This window comes from Prorops nasuta, unplaced genomic scaffold (assembly GCF_024137725.1).
Source record: "Prorops nasuta isolate Cenicafe-Biocafe unplaced genomic scaffold, Cenicafe_Pnas_1.2 PNAS00006, whole genome shotgun sequence".
Classification (NCBI taxonomy): Eukaryota; Metazoa; Arthropoda; class Insecta; order Hymenoptera; family Bethylidae; genus Prorops; species Prorops nasuta.
In genome coordinates, this window is record NW_027116803.1 from 3,701,147 (window position 1) to 3,714,753 (window position 13,607).

At 42.5% G+C, this 13,607-nt stretch overlaps 1 protein-coding gene across 5 annotated transcripts in view; it reads right to left on the reverse strand.

Moving 5' to 3' along the window:
* Positions 1–1,431: 1,431 nt before the first annotated feature.
* The window catches only part of LOC136774122 (uncharacterized), a 101,317-nt gene continuing 89,141 nt past the window's right edge, over positions 1,432–13,607 (reverse strand). For all 5 annotated transcript variants that reach the window (XM_066728229.1, XM_066728230.1, XM_066728231.1 and 2 more), the window contains 3 exons: positions 2,727–2,974; positions 2,453–2,588; positions 1,432–2,357 (listed from right to left, as the gene is read on the reverse strand). In XM_066728229.1, the coding sequence (XP_066584326.1) occupies positions 1,573–2,357; positions 2,453–2,588; positions 2,727–2,974 (1,169 nt within the window). In that variant the 3' untranslated portion in view covers positions 1,432–1,572. The remainder of the gene's footprint in view (positions 2,358–2,452; positions 2,589–2,726; positions 2,975–13,607) is intronic.

Consider the following 13,607-nt stretch of genomic DNA (forward strand, 5'->3'; position numbering starts at 1 on the left):
CACTAATTGGCCGAGCAATTATGCGACGTTAATTAAACATTAGAAGGGTTTTCTGGTGATGTAGGTATGATGCCTTCGCCATCTGGTGAAAATTCACGTCACGTTATCCCGGAAGCTTTCTGCGAGTAACGCCATCTACAGGGTGCCACCAGTCATATCGGGATATTCTACTTTACCAAAAAATTGCTGAAATCCCTGGCTCGCACCGACACACGCACACACACAGACATTGGTATTTTATTTCTAGAAAGGGAGATTAAACGGTAAACTATAAAACAAACACTTTATTACACTCAACTACGTCCATAATATTATGCATATACCGCATTACATACAAGAGTAACATAGATTCCTGCGCGAGGAGAATGTCACATGTCGATTTCCATTCATTTTCATGGGGTCATAAAATAATTTACTCGTTTTCCGTTAAGTCAACAAGAAACCACTGTGCGAAACGAATGAAGATAGACTTTAATAAGAGTTAACGCGTTCCCCACTTATAATTCGTGCAATCAATACTTCTATGAAAATTTTGTCCTGTTTCCTCTTCTCGATTGATATGTTAAAATTTATTAGCTTTAAAGTCGTCCACCATATCACACAGCAATCTACCTTTGAAAACTTGAAAACGAGCCTCGAATTTTGTATTATAGTTCGATAATATTACATCGTTCCACATATTTAACGAATATTTCCATTCTGACTGATCTCTTTATTCATTTAGTTATTCAAGTAGAGTTTGTAAAAGTATAAATCAAGCGGATTTTATTTTAATACATAGTACGAAATCTAATTGTTAATAATGATATTGCAAGAATTTGAATTTTGATGAATAATGTAATGTACCCTCGAGAATTGAGCTTAGAGTGTCAATGTTTTGTCAGAATGTATAACTGCTTATACATAATTTATGTAATTTCTAGTCTAATTTATGTATAATACTATTCTTAGTTTATATTACGTGACAAACTGATTGGCACCGTACTCAATGATATTCCCTTGTATTCCAAATCGACAAAGAAAGCTTTTTCAAACATTGACTCAATATGTAAACGTTATCTGTATCTCTTAATTATTTACTATATATACAATTTCTCATCAAACGACAGATACATCCTAGTTAGTTTTCAATTTGTGTAGGTAGTTATGGGAGATTTCTATTCATTATATATATATATATATATATTTATATTTATATATAGATATACGATAGTTACTGTTATCACATCGTTTCGAGTTAAATCTTTTCTCTTTAGACTTTAGCTTGTATAATCAGTTGCTAAATCTTAAAATCGCGATCCACAGAATTATCAAACTTGTTACCAGTACATCGAAAGGTCGCATAGTACCGACGCATATCGGTATAAAGTTTGAGAAATGGTGGATATCGCAGGAACCGTAAACGAATCATTCACCGAAAAAAGTGAATCAGTCCATCCTTTAGGAATTCTCACTTCCTCCAAGCCGACCCCTTATAAAAGAAAAACTGCGCACTCTTTGAGAAAAGAACGAAGGCTAGAGCGGCGTCTCATCCTCCTTGAGTTACCTAGGGGTCGGTGGAGGAGGTGGTGGTCATACAGCACTACCCGCGTAAAATCCTGCTTTACCGGCCAAACCGCTGGCTCTCTTCGTCTTTTCACACTCCATGGTACTAAAGGTATTTTGAGCGATTTGAGATTTTCGTTTTGGGTTCTGCAGAGTCATGCTTCTCTGACTGGAGTTGGAGCTAGAACTCGTGCCAGGCTCGGAGACTCTCAAGATGCCCGAATGTATCGTGCCGAAGTTTTGATAGATGTACTGCGACTGAATCGCTGCGACCGATGGGTTTTGATGCTTCAAGGTTATCGGCACGGTCTGGCCGGCGAGACTGTTGTACCTCGTGTCGTAGCCGAACGGCGTGTCCAGGAGGGACTCACTGTTATCAACCGCGTAACCGGCCAGTCTCGAGTCCATCAGACCTTCCTTATCGACGAAGCCACTGAGCCTCGACTCAACGACCACTCCGTGCTCGACGGTGTTCCTCGCTGCGAACTCCACGCACCTCGGGTCCTGAGGCATGCAGTGCTCCTTGCTATCCGTAAAGGCAACCATACCCTGCTTGGCCTCCGTGAGGATCCTCGAGTCGATGAGACCGTCCTTGTCGACGAATCCACTGAGCCGCGAGTCGACCACGCTAGCCTCTGCCTTATCGATGAGAGTGTAGCGAGGGTCGGTGACCTTCGCTTCCGGATATGCCGGCAGAACGTGGGAGAGGTCTGCCTTATCGACGTAGCTGATGGCTTGAGGGTTCGACGCACAGATGTCGGGGGCCGATTTGCACAGGAGGGAAGTCCCCTCCTCGGCGAGACGTTGAGGTGCTGCAATGTGCACGGCAAACTTTTTATTTCAGGCTAACGATAATCAAATTTCTTGCATCACGAGGTTCCTCTATTATAGCAGGCTCTTTCCTCACCTTTACTCGCCGGCTGCACGAAACTCCTGGCCGGAGGAGGACCCGGCGATTTCTGATGGGCCCTCACCAAGTACTCCGAGCTCATGCCTCTCTGCTCCCTCAATTTCCTTTCAGCTCCGGGCACCATCACTCTTACCTAGAAAAGCAAAAGCGACATTGACGATGGGGGGGATATCCATGCGTTAAAGCCGAGACGAGCGAGACGAGGGTGAAGATCAACAAACTCGCGGTATCTCGGCTCTGTAGCATTGAAATTTTCCCATGAAAATCTTACCATGTCCTCGACCGTGGGGAATCGAGCCATGTACCCCGAGACTGTTAGAAGGGCCGCCACCTCAGCCAGAATTAAAGCCAATCCGGAGAGCTGAAGGCACCAGCCATAGTAATACTGAGGTAAGCCATTCTCCTCTGCCTGCAGACCGTCCATCGTGCCCGATGATAAGCTGTATCTCCTTGGCAGTTCGAGCGATGCGTCCGAAAGAGCGGATGCTAGCACTATTAAACCTCCGCCCAGTGACAGACCTACCGACAAATTCCAAATCAATTGAATGACGCGCTGATTAAACTTACTTCCCTATAAAACCTCCACTCGCGTTCTCCTTAAGATATTCCGGCAAACGTTTCATTATGGCTTATACAAGCGAAACATCTCATTGAATAATAAATCTGTAATGGCGTCAAGTTTTATGGACTATAAAAAATCATGTTGGAAAATGGTAAAGCCGAGGAAAAACTTCATTAACGATGGCCCTCGTTACATAAACCGTCCCGCGGAGCTTCAATTTACTTGTTTCTCCTTTATTCTCTTTTCGTTTCGTTATGCTTATGATTAGATTGCTCGAAGGAGCTCGTGCCGTTAACGATTCATTCGAGCATTAACTTCTGATCAAAGTAAATTCTAAATAGAATTCTAAATGTTGCGTGGAGCAATAAACAAGTGGGTCTTTAGTCGCGTGGCGCGAAGGAGGTTGAGTAGGAAGTGGTGATGTTGGAGGGGAAGGGGGGGGGGGGTAGAGGGAGAATATTAAAGCCGAAGGCAGCTAAAAGTCAAAGCCTCTCGAGTGCGATGTGAAGTTGGTCAATGGCACTGCACTGAAGTCAGTCGACGAGACACGGGCAAGCGCAAGAGAGTCGAGTCGAGTCGAGTCGAGAAGAGACGCAATCTGAATGCAAAATACTCTTTCGTCTTTATATCCCCTATTCTTTGCACAGAAGATCCATAAAATGACTGCAACGAAAACGCAGCTAGCGTGTCTTGTGTGCTGGCTCGTCAAAATTTCAGCTTTTTCTTTCCAGGGCTTCTCCTTTGCGCCTTCTCTCCCTCGTTTACGCTTTATCCCGTGTCCTTTGGGCGCGAACTGTGCTGCATAAAAATTTGCATACGCGTAAAACACCAAGCCTGGCATCACAAGCAACCTTACTGCAGCTACCTATTCAATTGCAAAGGGCCTTCTCGCAGTAGACGGGACTTTGTTATGACTGGGTTAGCTGCTACGTTATTGCGTCTTTAATGACTGATATCCCAGGCACGTCCTCGCCAGTTGTGAATTATACTGTCGTGCATAACGCGCAATGGCTACTGGAGTACAAAACGAGCCACGCCAATTCTCCTACTTAATGACGGTGCAATAGCTTAACGGTTTTTCATTATTCTTCCAGATTACACAATATATATGTCGTAGCCTATATATATACATATATACATCGGTGTTTCTTCAGTATGCACACACGGACTTTCCGGATACTGGCACGAATTTGTCTCTCTCACCGAAATATCTCCCTTTCACCCTCTGCAAGGTTCCAGTTATCCTAGCCTTCCTCCCCCCCCCCCCAACCACCCTCTCCCCCTTCCCTCTGCTTTTATAATAATGTTTGACGTGGCAAGAACGACGTGCCTTGAATGATAATATGGTTTTAGCGTTCATCATTTTCAAGCCACCCTGGCCTTCTCTATTGTGACATGTCGCTGCGTTGAGAAATAAGCAGAGACGATAGAGTTTCCGCTCATCGTTACCGTCCGTGCTTTGCAGCTCTCCTAGTTGCTTCATCAAATTTCACGAGCCGCTTGTCTTTATCCCGTGGCTGTTTATCAATTAGCCCTAGTTAGTTTCTACAACCCACCCTCGGTTTACTGGCCTCTTTCTACCGTGCTGCCAGAAAACAGGCTTCTTCGGTATCAGGTTAATTGCAGGGCATCCGAGAAGAAACGATTTTAGAACACACCTCGTTAAGATGCCGCAACAACAACATCGACCAGCTCAAAGCTCGTGCGTTTTAACAGTCGCTGCAAATTCTCCTTCATTTTCTACTAATTTAACTGGTTTATATATCTAATTAGGGAACATTGTTCTCACGCAATATTCGAGGACAATACATCGTTTGTCCAATGCATTTTCTTATTTTCTACAATTCAATTGTCCCTCGACGAAGGATCGATCCAGAAGTTAAAGAATGAAATATATTCGATAATTTGATCCTTTACATCGTATTGTTGCTGAGATGCTCCAACAACGACATCGTACAGCATTGAATTCAAAATTCAATACGTTTCAGCACAGTTCCTACAAATTTTCCTCCATTTTCTACCAATTTACCTATGTATCCACTCAGGAAACATTTGTATTCATCGTTTGACGAGATTATATATTGTGTCACTAATACGCTTTCTACAAATGAATTGTCCTTCGATGAAGGTTTGTACGAGGCAGGTCGAGCGAGAGGACAAAGAGTCGGATATATTCGGTGGCTTGATCTTTTAGATCTCGCCTTTCAGCAAAGGGCGTTGTGCCCGGACGAATGGCGAGTAGAAGACAATGGCTCCAGGTTCGCAATTCTTTTTCCTCGAGGATGCCAGTCGCCATTTACTTAGACTTTACTTAGCAGATTCAGACTGGCTCGCTTGCGAAAGTCGTCATCGTGAAACTCGGCTAGAATGACTCATTGGTGCTAAAACGAAAAGTGTACGCTCAATTCGTACCGTTTGTTTTACGAATTTATGCGAAAGTAATTGGCCGGGCTTGGCTAAGCTATAATCCAACGTTATAGAAAGCGAAATTCAACTTTGCACCTAATTGTCGCCACGTGTGTGTGTGTGTGTGTGCTTTAGAGGGCAGTACGTACACGTCGACATGACGACGCACGTAGCGCCAAATAATCAAGCTGTGCCTATAATAGCGAGTATTAGAAACAACTTTCCTCTCCCTGTGTTGATATAGAAATTTCAAGAAAGCTGGGATATAAGACATTGAACGGGGGAAAGGTTGCTGGATGAAAAATATTTTATCGTTCTTTTCTTCCATGCTTTCCTTTTCTTTATAGAAGTGATGCACTTAAAGCTTGGCTGGTTTCGAGGAAGAATGGCAATGCTCGGGTACGATTGGTGCTCGATATCGAAAGCACATCCATCATACTGTAAACATTTTTGCCTTTCCTCTTCGTTTCCTAATTCATTTCCTTGTTTGCCCGCTCACACATATTGACAGACTATTATACACGTTTTATCGTGCTTTCGCATCGCGCTACAAACCTCCTAAAGCCTGGACCAAGGCTCAAAGCCAATTCTATTCTTCAACATATATTCTTCATTCGTCGAAACCGAATTTTTGTTGCCCGATAAAAAAGTAACGCGCGCGCGCGCGAGAGAGAGAGAGAGAGAGAGAGAGAGAGAGAGAGAGAGAGAGAGAGACAAAAAGATATAGGAGAAGGGGAAGAAACAACAAGTTCGTATCGGCTTACGATAAAGCATCGCGCTTAAAATATGATAGCTGCAAGCTCCAGCGTTTCCAAGATTTATAATGGCCTTGGTACATACAAATACAATTTTATATGCACGACGGGATTCCCTAACCCGTTTTCTCTACAATCTTATGGCAAATATTTGCTAGTCAACTCAAGCTCTGCTTCCCGCCTAGGCGCCATTCCAGGACGCGAGGGCAAATAACTTTTTTACAAGTCATGCGCTAGCTTCGGAATTGAACACCTTGCTTTCTAACGTTTCTAACTGAAAATAGAGGCTTGGGAAGAAGGGAAGGGAGAGCTCGGTGAGGTAGAGCATAGCCCACGGTGGTATCCGCGTCCCTTTTCCAACTTTTGCTATTTTCTAAGTTTGCCCGGTCGGAGCGCCAAACGGTACTCGTCTGTGTCCCAAAATAAACTAATACAGTTGACCTCTCGTGCGTAAAGTCAAGTTTATCGGCACGTTTCTGCAGGGATTACACATCTCTAATATTCGAAAGTTTGCGCAGTATCGTTTTTTTTTTAAATACCAGAAAGCTTTTAAGCTTTGGCAAGCATAGTGCGCCGGTTAAAGTTAAATTTCCAATGTAGCGTGTAACGGACGTGTCTCTCGTAGATGTTGAAGATTCTATACTAATCAGGGGCCGCAGGAAATATCGTCAGAAAAAGAGCCACGCGATATTATTGATCACACAAATGAATCAAAATTTCCGACTTTTATTCTACATATATATATATATATATATATATAAATATACATGAGGTTCAGCGATCCAATCTCTCACCGTATACTTTGAACCCTTCCGTATCCCTGATGGCTATTCGTCCAATTAATTAGCGCTGATTACAATCTCGACGCGAAGCAGAGGAGGGACGTAAAATTAAGAGCGTTAAAGCAGATTAAAAAAATCTGGTGCTTATAAGCGATGCTGTTTAAATCCGTCATTTTCCCCCAAAGCACTCAACTCTTTATCCCTTCAAGTTTTTCATGCACGCCTGCACGCCAGACCCAAGACTTAGTCGCGAGTTGTTGTAATTCCTGAGTGACCGCTCGACCCTCTACTTGGCTAATTATGAGTGATTGCAATCCAGTGAACGAGCACGAACGCGGAAAAGGGACCTAAAGTTAGCGAGCGATGTGAGCACAGTCAAATCCGTCAACTATACTTAGTCAAACATCCCGCATTGCATACGAAAACACTGTCTTGACATTGCAACAATTTCATTACAATATTGATTAATTATTCTACAGAAATAATAGCTTTGTTTTACGAGCAAATATCCCGCAGTGCATACTTGTTTATCATCATACTCGACTATATTGCTCTCCGCTAGAATTTCAGTTGTCCTTTTCTTAATGGTCAAACAAATTGAAATTTCGGAGGAGTTGTAAATTCCTGAAGAAGATCCTTCGCTATATCGGCAGCGAATTTCGAGGATGGATAAGGGATCGGTGCGAGATTTTTCCGCAACATCGGTTTGCCTAGCGTTACAACGATGTTTACTCTGAAAAGAAGGCTGTCATTAGTGAGACTCCAAGTGCTTTATTGTGGCAGGGTAAATCAGTTACTCGGTCGTTTGGTGACACTTGTCGAGGCTCGATTATAATCAACAATAATTGCTAGCCACTCGTGGAAAGTGGTGAGCAGGCTTGGCTGAAATTGTCGCTCGTACAATCTATGGTAAGGTCCTTTATTGATGCCAGTGTGCGCAATGTAACCTGTGTTCAGGAACGTGGTTCCTCGCTACGGTGAAGTCGCCAAGTGCCTTAGATCAAAGTTGACAAACTTGATTCACCTTATCGAAGCCCGAAGGAGAGACAGCGTGTAGCAGAATACAGCTAGCGATTCGGTGGCTCCAGGAGATGTCTGGATGCTAGTCGACCCTAGCAATCTTCACTAATCAAACTGCTCCTTCTGCCTCGGGAACTCTTGTTCAAAATGGACCCTTCGCTTTTCGTCAAATTCTACTTCCTCGAATCAACTGCCGAGACAGTTTCTTCTGCACACACACACACACACACAGAGCATGCATGCCATCCACACGTACGTACCCAAAATAACCGAGGAGGAACTTTTACAATATTATTCAAAACTTTTTCCCAGAAACTTTCGCAAGCTTTGATTACAATCGGCACATGCCAATATTATTATTATACCATTGTTTTATATTTAAAGCAGGTTGAACATTTGTTGGAAAACTTGTTGAATTTTTGGGGAAAGTGTAGGAATTGCAGGGTATGCTTGTCTGACAGGAATGGGAGCTGGTCAAAACCATCAGAAATTCGGCGAGTCTCAGTTGGACAGGAGGAATAACATTGAAGCTCGAGGGCTTCACAATCTTGGGTAATGAAACTTCTTCCGATAAGTCCGAAACGTGAGCGTAGGACGAATGGAGCAGGGACAATCCACGTAGAAAATATACAGTATATACAGTAAATATACTATATCTCGTAATAGGAGCCCTCGCACCGATCTACAATGCTGCAAGATAAATTGGCCTATTATTAAATTGTCCTTGCATCAAAGAGTATTATCACACTCGAACAATTTTGTCCCTCGAAATCTTGCAAAATTTGATTCTGCGACCGAGAATGAATTCTTTGAAGAAGCAAGTGCGAATGAGACGATATTTCAAGGCTGTGGAACAGGTAGCTCGATACACGTAGGAAGCTCTCGCAATCTTAGCTAATCAAACTGCAACGGGCAATCCGGAAATGCTGGTAAGGCAGAACGAATTTAGATGGATGACCGAAAGTGGTTTGCAATTCCTCAGTTGGCTGCATCCCTTCAGTTTCTGACTAGCTACGTTGGTTTGCAGTGTTACGCAAACATTCCGAGCTTTCTGCTCCACGCGAAGATTAACATGCAATAACATCACAGAATGTAATTCGTCGAATAAAAGTATCCGCGTAGGTATATATATATATATATATATACCCAAATCACAGAGGGGTATTCCATTATTATTTAAATTCCATCGCAAAAGAAATTTCTCAATCGATATTTTTCGAGTTATCGTTCGAATTCTCGCAATTATTTCAGAATGAAATTCGCCTTTGGCCAGCCCCGGAACATCCAATTCGATTGCTAGCGGCGCATACATTGTAAACGTTATCATCGGCTAGGTTCACCCGAAAGGCAATCTCCCAGCGCGGTCATCCGTTTCCACAGGGTTTTTCAACGAACTCGCATAATCGCAGGCCGATCTTTCTGATATTCGCAGATATTTCAGGTTCGAATGCGCTCTTCTGTGAGCGTGTTAGTGCCTATATATTTGTACACATAAATTTTATATATATGTATACGTGTATGTAGTCGTACCTAGAGGTACATTCTGTTGCAACGCGTTGCATAAATTTCGTGCGTGCCGGCTATGGTTTATGTCTGTAGGATTAAATAACTTGACCCAGTGGCAACATATCACTGCTTCAGTATTAGCGAATGTGCGTACAAGTATGTGTGTATGTGTTCGAGCACGCGCGCACGCATTTCGAAACGAAGCCGATCCTGCGCGCGATCGCACAATCGCACTTGTACAAGCGCACACACACACACACACACTCGCTTACTTTACGAGTGTTTATAGGGTAGTACATACGCACATCTCTACGATTTTCCGCGCCCGCACTCGTGAGAGACGCTCGAGAGAGGGAGAGGACTCTGAATGTATTGGTATTCCACGTGTGAGCTGGTTTGCATACAAGTTTGCTTTTCTGAACACGTCACGCGCGAACCGCAATGTGCGTTTGAACATACACGTTTCTCCCTTGAAATAGCATGTTTCTACGGCTAGCATTATATTATAAATAGGCAATACGCGATAACACAGATCGTGCATATTTTACTGGCTAGTGATATATAGTATATAGATATAGTGGCCCGGTACACATGCGTGTATAGTGCGTGGAGATGTACGCTTTATTCGCGAGTGCGCGTCATCCGTCCTTGAATATGGAAATGTTTGACCGTAATGAATCTGGCAGCGACAGATGTATATTTTCGTCGATCGATGAATAAATTTGCATATATAGGTAAGATTCGGAGGGGAATGCGTGCTTCGTCGGGATGCTCCGATTTGCCCGTGTAAGCGGAAATGTCGGAGAGGCTGAAGATTCCTAGGATGTGCGTTCTCCGATATGTTGCGTGGCTGGCGAACGCTCCTAACGCTCTTGTCGTAGTGGAAATTGGATCGGTCACTCGATATCGCAGACGGCATTCTCGAAACTCGATACGCTCGGTTCTCGTCTTCCCTATATTAATATTAAATTCCCTTCCCAGCCACCCTCGAGCACTCATAACTTACCCTTCAGCGGGAAACTATCGGCCTCTTAAATAATTTCAAATTAGCCAGCCTCGCTTCCAATCTATATAGCTATATCTAATTATTATCGTGGCAAAAATTCAGTTATATATATACAGATTCATCGAACTGTTTATATTAATGAAATATTCGATGCTGCTTCGTTTATCGATCTCTCAACCACATTATTTATTGCTAATGACTGTTGCAACTTTGTATTTCTTTTGATATAGCTCATTTATTATTTGCGCTGCTCGTCAATATTGGATTCTCTCGCTGGATTCTTAATAAAGAAGTTGCGTACGTTCTGCGTCGAAAGGTATACTACATATATATATATATATAGTAGTAGTACTGCAGTATAAGGGAGCAAAAAATTCTGAACTTGTTTTTACGGGAAATAGGGTCGCCCGCTGGTCGATACATATCGGGATCGCGATATGCTTGAAAATCTCCAAGCTCTATATACTTCTGCCCGCTCGACACAGCTTCGCTATGTTAATATAAAATTCCGCTTGCATCTCGCTGTAACAAGAACTCGATGACTCTCGTTCGAATATCCTGGAGCGTCTGCTGTTCCTCCTCCACCGTGAGAATCCAGACTGCTGTGTATGTAGCGTGGGGAGGATGGACAAGTGGAAAGGAGGCAATGCACTCATTCACTCGTTATTATAATGAATGTGGATTTTCCAGACAGAAATAATCTTGGCATTGCTGCTAGTCGACAAACGTGCAGGCAATCCATGCGAGTTGCGCTAAACCTGCTATTCAGCAGAGTTTCGAAGCTTAAACCAACAGAATTTCAAGGAATAAAATTCGATAATTTTATTTCATTGCTATGCATACGTACTTTACCCTGTATACCGGTAGAATTTGTTTTTTCAGTCACATCCACGGTATAACAGGTATATGTATATATATATATATAGGTACGTATGTTACACACCGTCAATCCTGATCCACAAAGACCAATTTTTATTGGTTTACGTTTATTTTCGCGCGATCTCTCGTTAACGGTAAATCGGAGGGATTCGCAAAAAAAAAAATAGAGACCAGTGGTCGCATGCAGGATTGAGATGTAAAGAAACGAATTGAAATGGGAAAATGAAAGTGGTGCTTGGTCCCGCGATCGCGAGTTGACAAGCGTTTGGCGAAAGATCGGAATTCACGTGTATGATGGGCCGTAACAGTGGACCGGAACGGCAATTGCAAACGATCAATTTTGCAAGCTTTGTCACCGAAGCAGAGCCATAAGTAGAGATCGCAGTAGTAAAGCATTGGTCGAGTCAGACATTATCCCGGATGCACTGTTACTATCGGTGCCCTACCATTCCCGTTGCAGCGGCACAAATTACACGCTCCGGCGCAGCTCCCGCTGACCATTGACTACATCGCGCGCGCAAATCTACCAGTCGATAATCGATCCTATCTTCAACTAATTCAATCCTTCAAATATTACTGCGTGCAATACCGAGCTTACCAATCCCTCCCTCTCCCCGCCAGATGAAGAGATATAGCCACATTTTTGTTTTCTCGCATTTCAAGCACGCGCACACACACACACACACACACACACACGCGCGCGCGCGCTTCTGCTCGAACCTCGTCTCGTTATTTTCTTCCTGCATATTAATTCCTTTGAAATTTACTGCAGCTACTGTTTTCTACCGCTCACATTTATTATTAAATATGTTAATACAAGCCATTCCTTTTTACAGAATTTTTCAGTTCTTTAATTATGAGCAGAGCCACAACTCGTTATACCGTGTACTGTTTTCAGGCTAACTTGATAATCTCATTAATTTAACTGATTTTAATTTAATGAGAATGGCTCTCTGCTTGTTGCGTATACAAAGCAATACGTCATAGTGTAAACGCAATTACGTAAATTATAAAACATATGGAAATTGATTGATTCAATTGCGTTATTTAATTGAATATAAATATACGTCGTTTCTTGCATTCTAGCTCATTTGTAGTGGTTACCTATGCTGTAATAAATAATTAGCTGTATCGGCCAGGCTGCTCCGCGCTTTGGACTATACGCACACATTGTCCTTCTTGCTAATTTTGATCATTACCTGGTTAATGACTTCGTAACTCAATGTCCGCTGAATAATACGCAGTAACAATGGAGTAGGTAACACGGTGTATTCGTAAATAGAAGTTGCAATCGTATTCATGAGTCTTGATGGATCGATATCACAGGAATAGTTCACACGGTTTACTATTCAGGGTTAATAATGTAATACTCTATATTGCTCCTCGTGCACTCCCACTAAAACCATGCATTATTAAGATGGTCGCTTCTCGTTATATCATAAAAATTATTATTAAACGTAAATCAGGCTCTGCAAATTCGAAATTACACACACACACACACACATATATATAGATATATATAGTATATTTGATCTCGCGTGGGTTTTCACGTACAAGATTTTTACTCGAAGCTATCGATGGCTACTCCTACACGAAGAAACGAGAGTGAGCTCTGTGAATTTTTGAGGATCCACGAAGATGGAAGTGGCATTGGGTCTAACGATGTTGTTATTATTACGTGAGACTTCCCCCCTTCATGGTACTCCAAGATGACATACTTGACGTTACTCGACTTGGCAGCCAACCACTGCTTAAGGGTCTGAATCTAGACCCAGATTCCAAAGAAAATCACGAAAAACCCGAGCATATCGTATATCACCCTTCCCATCCCCGTTAACGTGGACACGGAACGGGAATATAATATATCGTTCGCGCTTAATATCGTAGAAATTGAATTGGACTATACTTGGACAAGTGCGTAATCAAGTGAACAATTTTTAATTAAAACTTACAATGCCTCCTGGTTTTTTTCTTTTCGTCGAACAAAATGAAAATCAGTGAAAGAAGTCAACGGACAGGCAGTCATAATACGAGTAAGATACGAGCAATGCTGCAAAAATGTTGCAAACACCCGTAACACGCACACACACACACACACACACATATATATATATATATATATATATATATATAGCGCATAAATTGAAAGACAGTTGAATGTTGGTCGATTGGCTGATGCGGTTCGTAACGTTACACACTTTCAAGTTATATACATGCATGCCAATGGAGCTTTTGA